At 29.9% G+C, this 19304-nt stretch overlaps 1 protein-coding gene across 2 annotated transcripts in view; it reads left to right on the forward strand.

Annotated features, from left to right (window-relative positions):
• The window catches only part of LOC143226422 (uncharacterized), a 125934-nt gene that overhangs the window by 52102 nt on the left and 54528 nt on the right, over positions 1–19304 (forward strand). For both annotated transcript variants that reach the window (XM_076457360.1, XM_076457361.1), the window contains exons 5-6: positions 773–2069; positions 18509–18670. In XM_076457360.1, coding sequence (XP_076313475.1) covers positions 773–2069; positions 18509–18670 — 1459 coding nt within the window. The remainder of the gene's footprint in view (positions 1–772; positions 2070–18508; positions 18671–19304) is intronic.

The raw sequence follows: 19304 nt of genomic DNA on the forward strand, positions 1-19304 counted from the left end.
TTTTTGAATTCTATTTCTTCATTCCTTTAATTTCCTGTGTTGATCCAATCATGACCATTGGAAACTCATCCACCTGTTTTGGACATGAATTTCTTCTTGAATATAATTTTATTAACCCTTATATATTATTTCTCAACTTTTTTTAATTGTTCCTAGTGCAGTAAAAAGTGTAGGCATGTTTTACATTTCTCATGCTTCAAAATATTAATTCTTGAATCTTCCACCACACAACATGCAATGTCTGCTAACTTCAAATATACCAGAAGAAAAAACTAATTGTTCATATATACACATTTACATTAAATTTATTTAAAGAAAAAGAAAAAGGCTTTATTTAAGCTACTGCATAAACATTCTATTGCTAAGTAACTGCTAAATTCACCCCAGAATATTAGCTTTATTGCTGTTGTAGGTATTTATTTTTTGCGACATATGTGTTGATATTACAGTATTAGCTAAGGATGTGATTTTAAAATTGTTTGTACCTGTAAACACTTTATTAAAATATCTTTGAATCTATTTTACAATGCAGGCACTACTGTTACCAAATGAAATCAAGTTTAAGGTTTTTATCATTTTATGCTAAGACTTGCTGAACCTACAAATATTTCTGACATGTAACATATTTTTAACATACATTTCAAAATAATTTTTTTTTTTTTTTATATTTGTGTTTTGACAGTGTACTTTGTTTAAAACTAGGAGTGTATAAATGGATTTAATTTTAAAATAGTCTAATACTTTTTGGCACTAAATGGATTTTTTTTTCTAGATTTTGAATCATGAAAAAGCACAAATTGCTGAAATGGTGGAAGGCCTAGAAGAAGAAAGTCAGAAGTCTCTTCAGCTTGAAGCAGAGCTTGAAAAACAGCAGGCAGAATTCAGTCAGCAGAAGGAGCATTTCCAAAGACAGTTGTCCACAGCTGGAGAAAGAGAACAAGAACTAATAAGTGAACTGGAAAAATTGAGAGAAGAAGATATATTCCTTCGTAGGCAACTTGGTGGGAAGGGAGATGAACTTCTGCCTGGTGGTCCCATTCCTGTAAACTTGGGTGAAGGTGTTCGGAGCACCATTGTGACAATGGTTTCTACTCCCCCTCGCTCTATTTCGACTGTGTCTCCAACAGTTAGTCCTCCCAGAAATGTTGCTAGAGCTGTTAGCCCTAAGCCAGGGCTACCTCCTGCTACTCCTGCTAAACCCCCAGGTTTAGTGCCTCAAATACCCCACAAACTAGCAGTACCTATAGCAACAAGCATTCCTCCTAAACCAAATGTACCCCCTTCATTAACTGGGGCTCAGTCTCATCCTACTCCCCCTTTACTTGCTGTTCCACAACCTACTGTGCCGTGCTCATCACCAAAATCACCTGTTAAACATTTCCCCCATAGTACTTCACCTGTTCCACCTCATAGGCCAGTATCTTCTGCTGTTCCGCAGGAAATAATTATGGGCGACTCGACTACTGGGCATGTTAGCACTGCACATTCTCGAAGTGTTACTTCTGCAGTTGCTGCCACTTCAGTATTCCACACAGTTGAACGAACAGTTACCATGGTGACATCACAAATGCATGCAGCTGGAGCAGATACCGTAGTGCAGACTCAACAGGGAGGAAACATTCCAGCCACCACTGCTGAATCCAATTTGGCAGCAGCTGTCAGAAAACCTGTTCCAGTGGGTCGAGGAACACCACCTCCAGTACCACCTAACAAGCCAGTATTACCTCCGCAGGTGTTATACAGGAAAGAAATTGGACCAAGACCCCCTGTCCCACCTCGTAGTGATGTAATAACTGATGGTCGTACAACCCAGAAGATGGCTGTTTCTGGAACTCGATTTGGTGTGACTGTTACAAAGAATAAAGTATTGACAAAAGGTCCTGGCTCAGGTGTGGATGGTCCTGAAGTGGCTAGAGTGGAGGGTCAGGTGGGTGGTGCATTAAAGGAGGACCACTGTGGTGCTCCTACTGGTAGAGAGGACACTGTCAATCTGAATGGCTCCTCAGGGATGGATATGATAGATCAAGAATTGGCTGATTTTCAGGAACTTTTGGTTTCTATGGTAACAGGTAATGATGATAAAACTTCTTGCGTGTCTCAAGATCAGAAGTGACACTGTTAATTCTGTTAAATGCCACTATACATAAGAACTGGCTGTTAATCAAATTATATTAAATAAAAGTGCAGTTGCAGTTGTTAGAAAGCTTGTCTATTATGCAAACTGTTTTGTAGAAGTTTTATCATTAAAAACATCATTTCAAAAATTTATACATGAGCAACAGAAACCAAATCTAAATATTCAAAATTCATGCAGTTAAGCAGAGGCTATATTTAAATTTTTTAAGAGGGAATTTTATCAGTTTGTTTATGCATTTCTTTCTACTCTCATTTATACATTCTATAATGATAGAAAATGTAGTGAACAAAATAATTTTCTTGTAAATATCACATGTTTTTCTAAACTACTTAAGTAAAATTCCATGTAAATGTATAGGAATTATTTCCATGCACCAACCTATGTACAGTACTTGATTCCAGTTGTTTTTATACAAACTTAATCCCTACAATAAAAGGAACAACTGAGGAAGTTGAATTGTATCAAACACCTATACTCTTTTTTTTTTTTCATAATTTTCATTTTGCAATCTGAAATCTGACAAAGTACAATCAATGTTTAGGTGAAGTTATGTTTACCATTCATCAAGAGAAAGAAAATTCAAAGTATTATAAACCAAATCAACTTTTAAAAGGATATTATTTAAGGTAATTAGAATTTGGTATTTTAACCCTTAAATGGTGGTCATCATCAGTTGATGCTGTTACCTATAGCATTCCTGCTGCTCAAGGGTTAAGATATGTTGTATCTATTAAGGGTGTGCAGTCAGGTTTTAATAAATGTTGGATTTGGCTGTCACATCATTAATGTGGTACATAATCATAATTCATTACTTCATACAGATAATTATATTTTTTTAGGTTATATTTAGTAAGTGTAGTGAATATTCATTCACTATCCTTACCTTCATATATACCTTCTGCTGCTGTGTTCTAACCTGTGACCTAAGTATTGGATCTAATCATTTCTTTTTGTTCCTTCCCTGTGGAGCCTGACTAACATTGGTGGTGGCCTAAACTAACCTTTTTTTCTTTCTCTTTTATTAGTCCTAATTTTTAGAGTATGTTACTCATATGGTATGCATAAAAGTGTATGGATGTGAGATGACATGTTCATGAACAGGTATGTACAATTAAATATCAATTTGTGTTTTAAGCTATGTATACATGCATCTCAATAAAAGTTGCTACAATTTGTTTAAAAGATGACCAAAAATTTTACTTTGACTCTATTGCTCAACAGTATATAATAATAATAATTATTGTTATTCATGTATCAATACTAATATTTTGTCATTCATCTGTAGTACTATTCATACGTCAGTTAAACATATCCTAGAAAGCCAAAGTTTGTGAAGTTGATATATTTTGAAACTGCATGCCTATTCTTGATTTTTAAAGTTTGAAAAGAAATTTTTCCTGTTTGGAATTTTAACTTGAATGCAAGTTCACTACAATCTGTGTTTTGGTTATTGTACTTCTTGGGTGTTGGACTTCACATTTGTCACATCTTGCGTGCGCGTACACACACACACACACACACACACACACACACACACACACAGAGTCGTGAGGCTTTATATATGAAATAAAATTTCCAATGATAACTTTTGCTAATTTATAAGAAGTTGACAATGCTTAGGGCAAGTTGATGTTTCAAATGTATGCTTTTGTCATTTTGTATTTTTTCACTTAACTGCACTGATACAGTAAGTTAGTTACAAGGAACTGGTTAGAGTGAAGCAAAATATAACTCTTTGTAAACACTACTTCTCCCACTAAGTGCTGTAGAAGAAAACAGCTAACCGTAGTTGATTTAACGTAATTTTAGTGTATATGTGTTTGGGTTGAGAGTAAAATAGTGTCATAAAGGTTATTTTTAAAAACATGCTTTAAGATAATAAATCTTAAATAGAAACACACACACCACAACAACAATAACACTGTATACCTCAATGTTTTCTGTAATTTTTGAAATGCTGTTCTGATGGAGATACACTGAATATTGTATTTATCTTTTTATTCTGCTTATTGACTACACTAAATATAAAACCATGTTAGTACTGCATAATATTTCAGTTACTTTGAATGAATCTGAAATTAGCTTTGGCACTTTTCTCTGTCGTATTTTAGGTCAGTGGGCATAGATGATGTTATCTGTTTATTGAGTCACTAACTTGTGCCACCACCATCTGTACTGCTTCAAGTCTCGTATCATGCTGCATGTGTCAGGCCTTGGATCATTAACAGTTGGGAAGTGGCCTTAGGAACAACTGAAGACCTCTCCCACTTACCAAAGATACTGTACTTTTCTTGCTTTCTTTTTAAGCCTGGGACAGCAAGGTATAGAGTGGTTACTACAAACTTGTATGTTATTCTCAAATAGTTGATACATATGAGGTAATGCAGAAAAACTGTATTGCAAAAAAGTTCCAACTAAATGATGGATGGTGTAAGAACTTTTGGTAGAAGTTTTTTATAATTATCATACAGTTATTGTATGAAATTCAATACTTATATCAAAATGAAACTGTCAACTATCTTCACATGCATCATTATGTAGAAAAATATCTGATGGTTGGTTTCTAGGATACGTGTTTAGGTATAATTACATTAAGCAAATGTTATGTAACTTTCACGTGCCTGTTACACAAACATTGTTTGTGTATATTCAAATATAAACTACATGTACTGTCTCCACATGCATGCTGAAATGGTTTGCATGTGTACTGTAGTTAGTTTAGGATCAGGAGTTTTTAGTTTTTTGTGAGGAAGTTAATCTGTAATATATCTGAACATTAGACAAATGCAGTTTTGAAATTCTCATTTATTTAAGTGATGCACACACAGGTATGGTATACTTGTTTGTTTTTTTTATACTTGTATTATCAGTTATAAACTCTGTTCTAAATGGCAGCTTATACTAGAGTATGTACACCTTATCAAATTAAATAAATTAATCAGTCTTAATTTTAGTGTTGTGGTTGAAATATTTGTTTCTATTCAAATCTCCAGAACTTTTTACTGGACTGGTTTTACAATGAGAATATTTCATTTGCTTGATGATAAATGTGTTTTAGTATTTAAGTAAATAACAAAAACCATGGCTTTTGTTATTATTATACAGGTTTGCTTATTTGTGTCAGGCATAGTCAGATATGTATGTGATAAATATAATGTCCTGTACAGGTTCTTTAGTAAAAGTCATTACAGAAGTCTGCTTGTGCTGTTTAGTAAAAAATGCAGATTGAGAATGCTGTAAAATTGTAAGGTTTATTAGCCTTTGTGTTTTGGTAACTGCTAATGTCATATTGCTTTGCTATTCAGTTTTTGCATTTTAATCAAAGTTTATTTTATAAAAATCTGTAAGGTGGAAATCAAGTGTCACAGTGAAATTACTGATGATTGTTAAACTTAGAATTGTTTGCAGCTAAACGGTTGCTAATGAGCAGATTGTATACAGAATTATTTTATCCATTCCTTACAATTGATTATTAAAAGCAATGTATGATTCATACATTTAATGCTGTTTCAAAGCATTTTGATTTGATAAGTTGGTAGATTAACTACATCAACTCTGTAAAGCCTGCATTGCATTCCATTGGAAATTTTTTACATGTATTACTGTCAGTGAATTAAATATGTGACTCAGTGATGTGTAATGCTTTATATGAAGAAGTGTGTATATATAATATAAGCAAAATACCAGTTGATAATGAATTTTGCATTTGGACACTGGTGCTGTAGGATTTGTCACTGTTTTCCCTTGACTTAAAATATACCAAGGAGGCTAGATACAGTATTAATAAGTACCGTTTTAAAAACTAATTAGTTTCTAAATGTCATGAAACCTCACTATAAACTTGAGATATTTTAGTAACAGTTTGAATTTATAGGTTTACACAAAATAAATTTTATCATTAAGTTTATAAATATACTCTAAATTAAATTCAGAATTTAATTATCTAGATCTGTTAACCAGGGCCATTTGAACCTTTAATATAGTCAGGCAGGATGAAAAAATTACAAGTAATTTGTTGTGCATCTAATTTTTAGAAAGGTGTCTGTAGATTTATTTACATTTTTATTTTTTCACATTTCTTGAATTTTTATTTTTTGTACTTAATTATCAAGGTTTGGTATGTATTTTGGTGATATCCTAAGTTAGTGTGTATATAGACCAAAATTGCATTAGTCTGTGAATGGTTTTTGTAGCATTTCTGAAAGGAGTTGGTAGACTGTTTTAAAGAGCTTTTTTCCTGTAACTGTTTGGTCAAGTATTTGTTTTCACTTAGCTGTGTGTTATGAACCCATTTCACAGTAATAAATGTGAGGGGGTTTAGTCAGTGCAGTTAAAATTTTCCTTAAGTTATAAACATTCATAGAAATGCATAAAGTAACTTTTTTTTTAAGACTCATGGGTGTGTACTTCTGTAATTTATGGTAGATGTATAGTTGTGTATTGGATATATGGAAACAGCACAGTAAGGCTAGTAATTGTGTTAACTGTTTTTCATTTAAATCAAAGATAAAATTGTGTTACATAAAATCCACATAATGGACCACCAGAAAGAATCAGTTTTTTTATTGATTGAGGCAGTATACTTGCAGTGGTTCAGAGTTGTTATGAACTGGTGCACTTCATGTCCTCATTTAACCACTGATGCAGTTTTTGTTTTCTGATGAGATCTTAGTGACAGAACTTTACACATCAAGAACTTCAGTAGATGTTTCAGAATCCTTACACTTTGTTCTGCATTACATTATTTATTAATCACTAGCATGGATACCTTGAAAATTTTTGCATCTAAAAATGCCCAAATGGTGGTGCATTTTTATTCCTTGAATCTAAATGTGAACTTTTTTTTTCCACATTCCCTTAAATATAAGAACTTTCATCTTTAAGTATATATAGGAAAATCTCCATCCTCTTTGCAGATAAGTTAGTGTAGCCCTGGCAGTGAAAGCCAGCATGTTTTGCTGTGCAAGTTGAAGGCTCAAATTTGTCATTTGTTAAAATCATTATAAATGTTTCAATAAAACCTTGTTCAAAGTGAAATATTGGTCTGGACATTTTTGGGTGTTGGCATTACTGAAATATCTTTGCAAGTTTAGCCCTATATGCATCGAAGATGATGTATTATATATTGTATGCATAGCGTAATTTCCGGTAGCATCTTCCTTTACCCAAACTTGTTTAAAAATATAATTATACAGAAGACCATTCATGATCAATTGTCACATGGTAAGAAACCTAAAAGGTAGTTTTGGGGTTTTATAAGAATTTTGCGTACAGTGTTTGAGCAATTTCTCAAGTGTTTATTCATTCATATCATTATAAGAACCTGCATAAGCATCGTACAAGATAGAAGATGAAATTGTGCTTTGTTTGTAGTTTCTTTAGCACTGAGAAGTATTACTTGATGCTTTCCTTCACATCATTAAAGTCATGTTTTTTCATTACTCAGTTAAGTTGCTTCAAAAAATTGTTTTTTGGTTGTATCTTTTCATAATCTTGAATGCAGAAACTTCCAATCAGTATCATATTTCAATGTGTTTTAAAAACATGTTGAAAGTGGAAGAAAATAATGTTGGTAAAATTTATCAAGATATTCTAAAGTGGTTTCAAAATTTTCTAAAAAGAAAAATGGTGTAAACCTTTTTGTGATGTTTCCCATGCAACTTTTCTAATATAAAAATGGCAAACTTTACAGCTTGCTTGAAAACCACGTATAAATAAAACCCAAAACACTGTAGTGACATTGCTTCTACATAGAATATTACTTTGGAACTAAATTATAGTTTGCCCTCTTACATAATGAACTGATAAACTACTAAATTCAACATTTAATCTGAAAAAAAAAAAATTAAGTAGCTTGGCCAATTTTAACATGTATGCTAGGCCTACTTTCTTTAAAACACTTTTTAGAAATAATTTGGACAGTTTTCTTCTACACAAGCCAAATCTTCTTCAATTAAATAGGTTCTGCATCAAATTTTTTTTAGTTCATCTGTTGCATTCTATAATATGTTAATTATAATACTGTTTTTATATATACTCTTCTGCAACAGCCTGTAAGATTTCATGTTTTTGGACAGAGTGACCCATGAACTAATAGGCTTAACATAATGTAAGAATGCTTTATAAAAGGCATGTAATTATTTTTAAATTATTGTATACTTGCTATAAAGTGGTTGTAAATCAAATTGTTTTTGCTTCAGATACTGAAGTTTGTTGTAAATTAAGCTAGTTCCTTCAGGTAATGGTTGAAAATCAGGCTAATTCCTTCAAACATTAAAGGTTACCAATTACCTTTCGGTAGACTACATGTTAGTTGTATTAAGATGTTACTATAAATGATAATTAGTCTTTGAATTGAATCTCTGTGGAGCTTGCAACTTAAGACTGTAGCTGAAATAACATCTGAAAAACAAACTTTAATTAAATTATTGGCATAAGGTACAAAGATTTTATTATCTAATGTATTTGTAACTTAATATGTGAATGTAAATGTTTACATATTGACTTCATGAAAATATTTTCATTTTGAGATACAAAAAGACAAAAATAGCCTTTACTGTTAGAAACTAAATCATATTTGAGTGCATCCTCAGATACATTCCAACATGAAGGAGAGTAATGTGCATTTTGCAATCATTTCTTCTCTGTTCTAACTATTCTGTTAACACATTTTTGTATTCAACAAGAAGTGACAGTTTTATGTAGATTGATCTTTGAGAAGGTGCATATTTTGTCTGTTTATTGTGACAATGTTAAAACAAACTTCATTATATTAAACATGATTGAATTGCATTGCTTACAAGTAAACCAGAGCTTAATGCATTGCATGTACTTTAAAACTTTTCACTGATCTGTGTAACTCAAAAACTTGAAGTTTACAGTTGAAGTATTTTTACAAACATGCTTTTTAAAGTTAGCTGAAATGATCCCCCTCTTTTTCTATGCATATTTTAAGATGTTTGTCTGATAAGTACTTAGGTGTGAAAAACAAAAGGAGGATGGGTAGAGATTACCTTTTCTACCAATGAGGTATTCAATTATGAAAAACTTTTATTACAGACCAATAAGATCTACACAAAGTTGAGATTTTTCAAAGAGTAAACATACTGTTTACAGCTGTTACAATTTTATATGGTGAAATAATTCTGGTATATTAGTAATTCGTAATAGAATTTTGAGGTTTGATAAGCTTGTTACAGTAGATCTGTTACTTATTCTTTTAAATTGTTTTTTTTTTTTTTGGTTTATGTATATATTGAGATTTTTTAAATATACCCTCATTTTATGAACCTAGACTGATTAAAGCTGAATGTAATTAAACTTAATAAAATATTTTATAATGATACATTTTTTCTTTGTTTCTTATCCCATCATCAAAATTTGTAGTTCATATGAATGGTCAGTATGAAAAAAGTACGTTTTTGATGCAAGTTATGGTTTATATATGGATGTTAATTTGAAATAAGTAACACTGTTAAAGTTCATGATACTATTAGTTCAAACTGTTATCAATCTGAAGATGCATAGTATTTTAACATACATAATTTGGTGTTTAAGAACTGCAGACTGTGGGGGCAGGGGATAAATTTTCTTCTAGTTTCATACTTTATAAAGCTTTACTTTTTTAAAACTTTTGAAATATTATATCATGGTAGTTTTGCATATACAAGTTTGATGTGTATGCTAAACTATATAGCAGTTTACCATGTATTTTTCTAATTGTTGTTTATTTAGTACTTCAAACTGTGTTCCATGATAGAAGTAATTTTGAGAGTAGATGTGTGTTTAAAATGAGGCAGGTATATTAAGATGTACTTAATGTCAACATTCTGTTGACATTCACAAACACTGGAATGAGGATTGGTTACTGTTCATGTTTTATTAATTTGGAAAAGTTATTTTGCAATTTGTAATTGCTGTATAAAAATTTATTTTGAGAATTTTTCTTTACTATCCTGTTTTGCTAATTTTTTTTTTTTTTTACTTTTCAGTTTCACATACAAAATCTTCTTTGTGTTATTAAATAATTCCACTTCTCTCTACATGTAAAAATAAATTTTGGTATTTGATAATTATATTCCATTCTGTGATTAATCTGCAAACAACTGCAACTTTTAAGCCCAAAAAATGTTTTCCATTTTTTTACATCATGTCAACTCTAACAAGCTTTGTTTTTATCACTGTTAAGAAAAACAGACTAGTTCTACTTTCTTCATTCAAATTAGATTTAAATTAAAAACACACATTTTAATAATGGTAGATGTCTTAATTATTTTAAAACATGTTTGTTGAGGCAGATAATATATACAAAAAAAAAATAACTGTTAGGTAATGAAACTTTGTAGAATGGATGGCAACTGTCTGTTGTGGAGACACAAGTGTAGAGGATGATGTTTTGAAAGTCTTCTGCCTTTTATCTTCAAGTCAGTTTGTGTGCAAGTGTTGTCAGTCTTTTATAGTGTTCTAGTTGATTGTGGAGAGCATGTAGTCAAAGAATCATTTTATATCAACACTGTTAAACCTTCACTAAACAGAGATTCTGAATTAGAGGAGAGTAACCTGTGGCTGCCATTGGTTGAATCTACAGATCTCTCCTCCAATCAGAAAGTGATAAACCAACCTATCATAACACACTCTCCACAGTTAATCAGAACACTATAAAAGACTGACAACACCTGCACAAGCACTGACTTGAAGACAAAAGACGGAAGACTTTTGAAACATCATCCACTACACTTGTGTCTCTACAACAAGCAGTTGCTGTCCATTCTACAAAGTTTCATTACGAATACTCTTCTTAAACAATCTATCAAAGAATAACTCTTAGGTGATTGTGTTACTGACTTTATAATCATTCTTCAAGCATTTTTTGGGTAAACCCAGAGATATTAACTATATCCTGCTAATTGAATCAGTGAATAATTTGTGCTGTGCTTGTAATGAATGTCGTAATTTGTGTAAATAAAAATCATGTGCAAGGCATAATCACCTATAGAAAGATGGCATAATTACTTGATGGCACATTATTCTAAAATATAAAAAAAAAACTCAACGTAGTACCCTCTACCTGAATATTACATCTGGTTTGTGTGACATAAGATTGCATTTAATTCCCCTAAGATTGAAAGACCAACCTGAAGAAAACTTTATTGCAAATATCATGCCAGAAGATGATAAATGACAAAAGTTACTGACATTTCTAAATTTCTTTTTTGTATTTTGAAAAATTGCTTTTCTAAGGTCTAAATGTTGGATACTGGGACATTCTTTGTTTAATAGTTGTTAGTCAGTGGATAGTACTGCAACATTATTCTGTATACAGTGTTGTTGTAAAAGTTAGGGTTAATAACTAACAGAACAAACTTTCATTTAGAGCTGTGTAAATGTAAATGCATAATTCAAGAAAGTGATTTTAATAGTTTGTGTGCAGTACATACAGAAGAAATTGCAGTATTCTTTGATTTTGAAGTTTTGTTGGAAGAAAGCATGATACATAAATTGGTTGTGTGTGTGTTTGTGTTTTTGCATGTCCAAGGGAAGACATTTGGAGTGTCTTGGAAATAATTAAATACAGATATAAGTATTATGGTTATTAGTTTTAAAATTTCAGATGCCTTTCAAAAGGTTACTAAAAGTTTTGGTAGCATCTGCTGAAATTGAACAAAACAGTCATTTGCCTTTGTGAATAGATATAATTATAATTTTAAGTTTAATATTATTGTGTGGATTAAGAGATAAATGTTACAAATACAAAAAAGGAAAACTAAATGTCCAAGTATGTATGTATTTTGCATTGCCTTGTTTTACAGTGTAGAAAGCAGCTTAGGAACATTTTTATAGGGGAAATTTCTTTGTTTGTTCTTTTGGATGAACTTTTTTTTTGGTATATTTCATTCTTAAAGAATGGATATATGTTAACCAAAATATGTCTGAAGGTTTAAATGTTTTGTAGAATTAATGAAATACAAAAACTAGTAGTTTTACATAGCAACATTAGAGAAAGACTTTTTTTTCCATTTTAAAGTATAATTTTGTTCTTTAAATAATCATCTTAAATATTCTACAAAGCATAAAATATATTTTTACAGTTGCTAAAAAAATAACTGCGTGTTCTCTTCTTGGAACTATGCATTCAACTCACCTCTTTAGACAAGTGCCTTAGGCAGTGTCAAAAAATGAAATTTTATTTAACAGGTCTGATAAGTAACAGTAAAACAGTACCATACACAAAACTGGATGACTGTAGTCTGTAAGTGTCCTGTAATTGTATTTGTATATTATGCGAGTATCTTGTGGGAAAGTTCACTTGTGCAATACTAATGATTTATCTTTATCATTGTGTCTTATAAAACTAAAAAGAAGTGGATAACCTTGTGTTCATGCATTGCAATTTACATTTAATTATATTATATTTTTCATGAAGTCAGAGTTGATGAAGGATAATCTGAAATTTCAGAAGATTATACTGATTAATTTTTCACAGGCTTGGGATATTTCACTAAACAAGTGCTTCTGATTTTTCTTAAATATTATTTGCTTGGGCATGTGAGTTATGATGACTTAGTCATATGTTCCAATTATTAAGAAAGTTCTGTTAGTGATAGCCTTGAAAGTGAAAAATGCTGCAAAGTATTGGATTTTACATCACTTAGGACTAGATTTATTTCAACTGGGGAGGTTTCAATATTATAAAAGATCTAAATATTAGTATTTTGTAGAAGATTCTGCCCATCTATGTGTTATATGTTTCTGTTAATGATGTACATAGACAAGGTATAGTTGCTGTAACTGGTTTTTAAAAAAAATGCTTTTGAAATGTTCAAAGCAAACAAGAACCTCATGGAACTAAATTTATAGTTAAATTTGTGTTTTTCATTGTTTGGTAATTTTCTTAAAATTCTTTGTATTTAACTTGTGAATGTCCAAACCTTTTCTAGTCAATATCTTTGCATGTGTGCTATGGATATAATATTTTTGTGTTGTTGCTGATATGAATAATAGGTAAGAATACTTAGAGAATGAAAGCTACATCTGGATATATTACATATCACATAATGTATCATTTATACCATTGTTCTTGTGATTGAAATTGGTAAAATATACATCTTTACCCAGCAGCTGCTAAACTGGGTGTTGAAGTTTAGTTTTTGCAGTGATGACAAGCTTTAATAAAGTAAGTTATAAACAAATATTGATTAAGGAAGTAAATATTTACTATTCACATCTTTGTGTTTGGAACTCTGAAAACTTTGACACACAGTTTAAAAGTGAAGTATTGTCAATGATTTCAGGAGATGCTAAATTCATATTTTTAAATTTTCACCTTAAGGTATTGTCTATATGTAGTTGTAATATATTCAGTATCAAGCAATTGAAATTACTGACATTTAAAAATGACAAACGTTTTATTATATTTTAAAATGATTAAAACAGCATTTAGCACAACATGGTAAAAATGTTTTAGTTGTTAGAACTTAGAAAAAGTTAAACGTTTATTTTTTATCTTCCTATACATCTGATCTTGTCCAACAGATTCACTTGACTTCTATAATTAATTGCAATTCTATAATACGTATATTTGTTAGATATTTTTTGAAGCCTTAGTACAAGGATTGTAAGGTTTTGTAAAAAAAACAACAAAGTATATTGTATAGTAAATGAAACAAAATTTGCATACTGAACTTGGTTTTTACAGACATATAAATAATTATTTTGGGAAATAAACAAGAATATTGTATTGATTAAAAAGGAAAAGAACTAACCTAATCAAGTTGTTATAGATTATAGATTCCTTTTTACCCAGCTGAGCATGATAGATTTAACTTCAGTTACTTGAATTGTGAATAGAAGATCAGTAGCTGTTTGCTGATTGGTTATCCTAGGCTTCATTTAAAGGATTAGAAACATTTCATTTACTTGTAGCATATTCTCATTTTTCAGCTTTTTCAATTAGTAATCCTTTAAATGAAGCTTAGATTTTTTTTTTAAGTTTTGAGGAAAAGCAAATTTCAGAAATATGTTAATAAAGTTTAAGAATATGAAAAACTGATATTTTAGTAAGTTTGATTCTATATAAGTATGCCTTCCTGGTAGCTATGTGGTAAGTTGAGGGCTTATAAAACTAAAAATTCTGGTTTGATTCTTTTTGTATTCATAGTGTAGTTAGCCTATTATGCATCTTTGCACTTAATTCTATACACTTAGAATTTTTGAGGAAATTGAACCTTAAGTTACAAGTTGGATAGTATAATTTCAATTTATTTTTTTTAATGGAATTATGTATTGTTTGATTCTTTCATGTGGTTTTTTACAATAAGATTATCATTTTTTAAGAAGCTGTAGTATTTTCTGGGAAGAAAAGCAAATTTCTATGTACTTAGTGCACTTACAAAAACTATAAATTACTCTCATTAGGATAATAGTTCTTTCTTCTTTTTTTTTAATGCCAGGAAAGAAAAAGTAATTAAATTATTAGTTATTTTAGCCTTAAAAAATATTTCATGATCTTATGAAAGCTATGCATGAGTAACAACTTGTAAATCAAAATTGCATAATCTGGCATTGTAGCACAAGAAATAACTCAAGGGGTTTCTACGAGTAATGCTTGCATTGTATTTTCTGGTAGGAATAACAATGTAAAGGTAAGAATGTCAATTATTATACTGAAGATGTATTTAATGTGTGGTTTAATAATCATCCATAATACTGTATTGTTTCATATTGATCATTCACTCTATTATTAACAGTATAATATTTTAAACCACAAAATATATGTTGAAATTGTATATTAAAAATAATTATGATGTGAAATGGACTCTGCTGATAAACTAGGTGTGAATGAACATTTTCATTTTTATTTCTAATGTGTATTAAAGCTGTAGTGTATGCTATATGTTTTAAAAATAGTGAACACAAGATTTAGTATTGTCATTATAGTATTCATGTTGGCAAGAAGTAACCAAATAGCAATAATTTTTTTTACAATAATTTGAAATATCAACTTGAGTAGAAAGAAAAAGATATTGCATAGAGCTGGAACATTTTTACAGTGATGCTAACATTGTTCAGTTTTGGTATTACTTTATGAAACTTTGTTTTCATTAAATATAGCATTCAGAATATGATTGCTAATATTTTTTATAGCATTTGTCTTTAAAATGGGTGTATAAAGTGGATATCAATTTTCATAACAATATTTATTTGTTGGTATTGCTTAAATGTGTTATGGTTATACACTGAGAGAGATAAAGTGGAACAATACATAACTTTGTGTAATTTGATCAGAATATATGAATAATGCATATAAGATTATTAGAAGAGAGGATCATTTACAATAATAAATTATCTGCAGAAGTGTGTTTGCTATAATCCTGCTGTCATAAGATTTAGTTCAGAAATCAGTTATCTACTGCAATGTTACATATGTTTCAGCTGTTGAAGAAAAAAAGTGTATGTTATCTCTTCATTGTATTTTCTAGTTTGTCTTGAATTCAATAATACATGAATAAATGATCGATGTTAGTTTTAATGCTTTTTAAGTGCATGTACGTTTATTAACATTGTAACAAATATGTCAGTCCTATTAGATAGTTTGTGACTGTTTTACACACAGTGCTTAAAAGTTGTAAACATTTTGTTGTACTAATGTTTTTGTTCAATTTTAATGTTTTTAAATCTTGATCATTATTAATACTGTGTTAAATATTTTTGTTTGCAAGTAAATGTTTGTGAAATTTATTTTAAATTTTGCATCCGAATAAAAGCTGTGAATGGATTTTTTGAAGTCTAGCAGCAAGCGTTGACATAAGGATAAATTGATTTCTTTCATTGAAATTATGAATATAAAATATACTGGTTAGTAAAGTTATGAATTTCAAAATATATTATGAATACTATGGTTAATTAAGTTAATCTTACTTTGTCATTTTGATAATTCTGTTGCTTTTGTTTTACTTCAATCATTTATTGCAAAAGGTACATTTTATATAAAGCAAAAAATAAATGAAAAGTCATATTGTAGAAAGTACTTGGTTTTTATATCTTTTCCAAAGTGTGTTAATTGTTATATAAAAACAACATTGTAATTTTCTTTCATAATGTAGTTTGGCATGTAGCTACTTTTATAGACTTAAATGTAGTTGTATAAAATTATGTTGGTTAGTCCTAAAAACCATGTAACAGAAGTTCATTCCTAATCATGTTGTGTTAGTTTACAGCTATATTACTGCTTGAAATACGGCAATTACATACTTTTATCGGTGGCAAGAGTTGTTGCATTTACATTATCTTTTACCATTTAATTTCAATAATACTAGCCATTTTATATATATATATATATAACATGAACAAATGAAGTTTATATTAGTTTAAAGATACTGTAATTTTAGCTAATTACCATAGTATTTTATCATAACGTGTATAAATCTGATTAAATTGAAAGTAGGATATCATCTCTGAATAATGTAAAACACCTTGTTGTAAGGGACACTACAACTGTTGGATATGATGGATGACCCAAGTCTTGCCATTTGATTTTAAAAAACATTAATTAATTTCCAGGTTTCTTGTATGTATTTACATAAAAATAAATTTAGAAGGTGAAAGTACATTCACTTTAAGCTTTGATTTTAACTTATTTTTGTTCAGCCTAAAATTGTTATTTAATTTCATGGTATATATATATTGTTTCCCATAAAAACTAACTTTACAACTGACAAAACTTTGTTGAATTAACATAAATTGGGTTTTATTATTATCATTTTGTTTCACATTGCATGAATTGCAGTTTTATTTTCTAAAAAAAAAAAAAAAAGCAAAGACTGGGATTTGTTTGTTCTGTTTTCTCATTTTTTCTGGTTGATACAAATAACATACAATGTGAGTATGTAGTGCCAAAAATAAAACAAGCTGGTCACATGGGCTACCAGTATTTCTTGTTCTGTGAACAAAAGTAAAGGTATGGGAAAGGCTTTGACAGTTTTGTTTTTTTTTTGTTTTTTTTATTGTGTGAAAATTAATATATTAATTGTAGTGCATACTGAAGTATTGTGTTAGTAAATGTAATAATCTGTATTGTGTAAAGAAAATAAAAGTTCTTCTGCTGTCCATCTGACTTGTATTTTTAGTTTATTTGTATTTAATTAGAACATATCTATCCAATTAATCTGATGGTTATATTGTCTTAGTTTAAAGTATTTACACAATTATTTTAACTGTCATAAATTGTTTTAATTTTACATTTATTACAGATACAAGCAAAATCTATCACTGACAACTTCATTGAAAACAGTTTCAAGAAATTGTGACTTAGTGCATAATAACGAAATTATACATCTTTAAGTGGGTAAAGTAATTCACAAAACTTAACTCAGTAAATATTCAGTTTATTAAGAATTGAAAATAAAAGACAACCTTGTACATGTGTATCCATTACCAGCTAGTCATCAACATCATTTTCCATTGAACTACATAAATTTTACTATTTGCTCAGACTGATATGAGTGTGTGAACAAGAGTATAATAGGTTTTGACTGTGCATGAACTATGGTTTCTGCATGAAATGTTTGGTGTTTCTATAGCTTTGCAACTTCTACTTGCACATTTCTTCTTTCTATATATAATCAAGTTCATTTCCTCTCTTATATTTTTATCTCTGTAGTTGTTTTGTCAGTTAAAGCTTTTAAATACTGCCCTGCTAATTCAGTGCTGATCTTTAGAGAATATTTGTTCATTTTACAAATTTGTTATGAAGTATTGTAGTTTTTGGCAGACCTTTTACTGTTATCAAATATATGTAGTGTTTAAGAACTTGCATGATATTGTTTACATTGCTTGCTTTTAAATATTGAGAATAAGAAACTTGTGCTAATAGCATTAAACCACATGGGCATGATGAAACTAAATATTTATTCTTTCAAATGGTGATGCAAGTAATATTTGTGTATGTTTCTACTGTATTTCTTAGGTATGAACTGTTGACTTTAAGCTGAACGTTTTTTTTTTATTTAAGGAAATCATTACCATTGTTTCTTTGTTTTTGTTAGATTTGTGTTAAAAGTTTAAATTTTACTCCATGTCACAATGAAAGAAATGAATCCTCTCAATAATATAAAATAATGGATGCATAGGTTTGTTTTGAAAGCATGGCATGGAGCATCATTAATAAATTTTGAAAAGTATTTTGAAGAAATCAGCCAGCATTTTTGATGATTGAGTGTTAACTTGTTTTAAATTGCAACTTTTCGTATAGTGATTATCAGATCAGATTGCATTGTTCTGCATACAATACTGTAAAACAAAATGAATTGTAATTTGTAATGTGCATTTAGCAGTGTGAGCATTGATGAGTCAAAATGTATGTACACACACTAGGTGAGAAGTCCAGTTCGTGTAATATTGAAGGTTGTGCTTCCTCCTCTATGTCTTCACATCTGTGTTGTGTTACTGCTGCGAAAATCAAACAGAAAATTTTGGCCTCGGATAACACTGACAGTCTTCTGATATCAAGCCATGCTAACCAGTTGAAGCCCAGTTGTAAGTATTGCTTGAAAAAATCAGTTTGTAACCATTAAGGAACCATTATGCTGTTTACATAAACTATAAATTCTTTTTTCCATGTTTACATATTGTGCTGTTTAGTGTTTTGTTTTCTTTTTCTGCTGTAGCCTTTTATCATTTAAATACATTTTTTAACACTGTACAAGATTGTTTTAACCATATGTTAATGTTGTTTCCTCCAGCACACTTATTAACACTTCATAGGTCTGTCAGTTTCACATCTTTTGGCTAATAGTTCAAATACTTGTATGTGAGTTTGGTTCTCAGAATTATTTGTTACTAGATAATGGAGAGAAATTTACTTTGAGTTGTATGTTTCAAGAAAACACGTAGATAAGTTAAGTGATGTTGGTTTTTCTTCTGTTCCTTCCAATGGTGCTATTTTGTATTAAAATAAACCTACTGTTATTATGAATTCATATTGCATACTTTATTGTTCTGTTGCTTTTCATGGATACATTTACAACAATAAAGAACCACTTAACATTTGTCATGGAAATAACTTAAAAGGTCAATGTGAACATATGAAAAGATATTAATGAAGCATAGGTCTTATTAGCTGTGATGTAAGAGGAAAAGAACCATTTACACTTCCGTAGACATTTGTTCC

This window comes from Tachypleus tridentatus, chromosome 9, assembly GCF_004210375.1.
Source record: "Tachypleus tridentatus isolate NWPU-2018 chromosome 9, ASM421037v1, whole genome shotgun sequence".
NCBI lineage: Eukaryota > Metazoa > Arthropoda > Merostomata > Xiphosura > Limulidae > Tachypleus > Tachypleus tridentatus.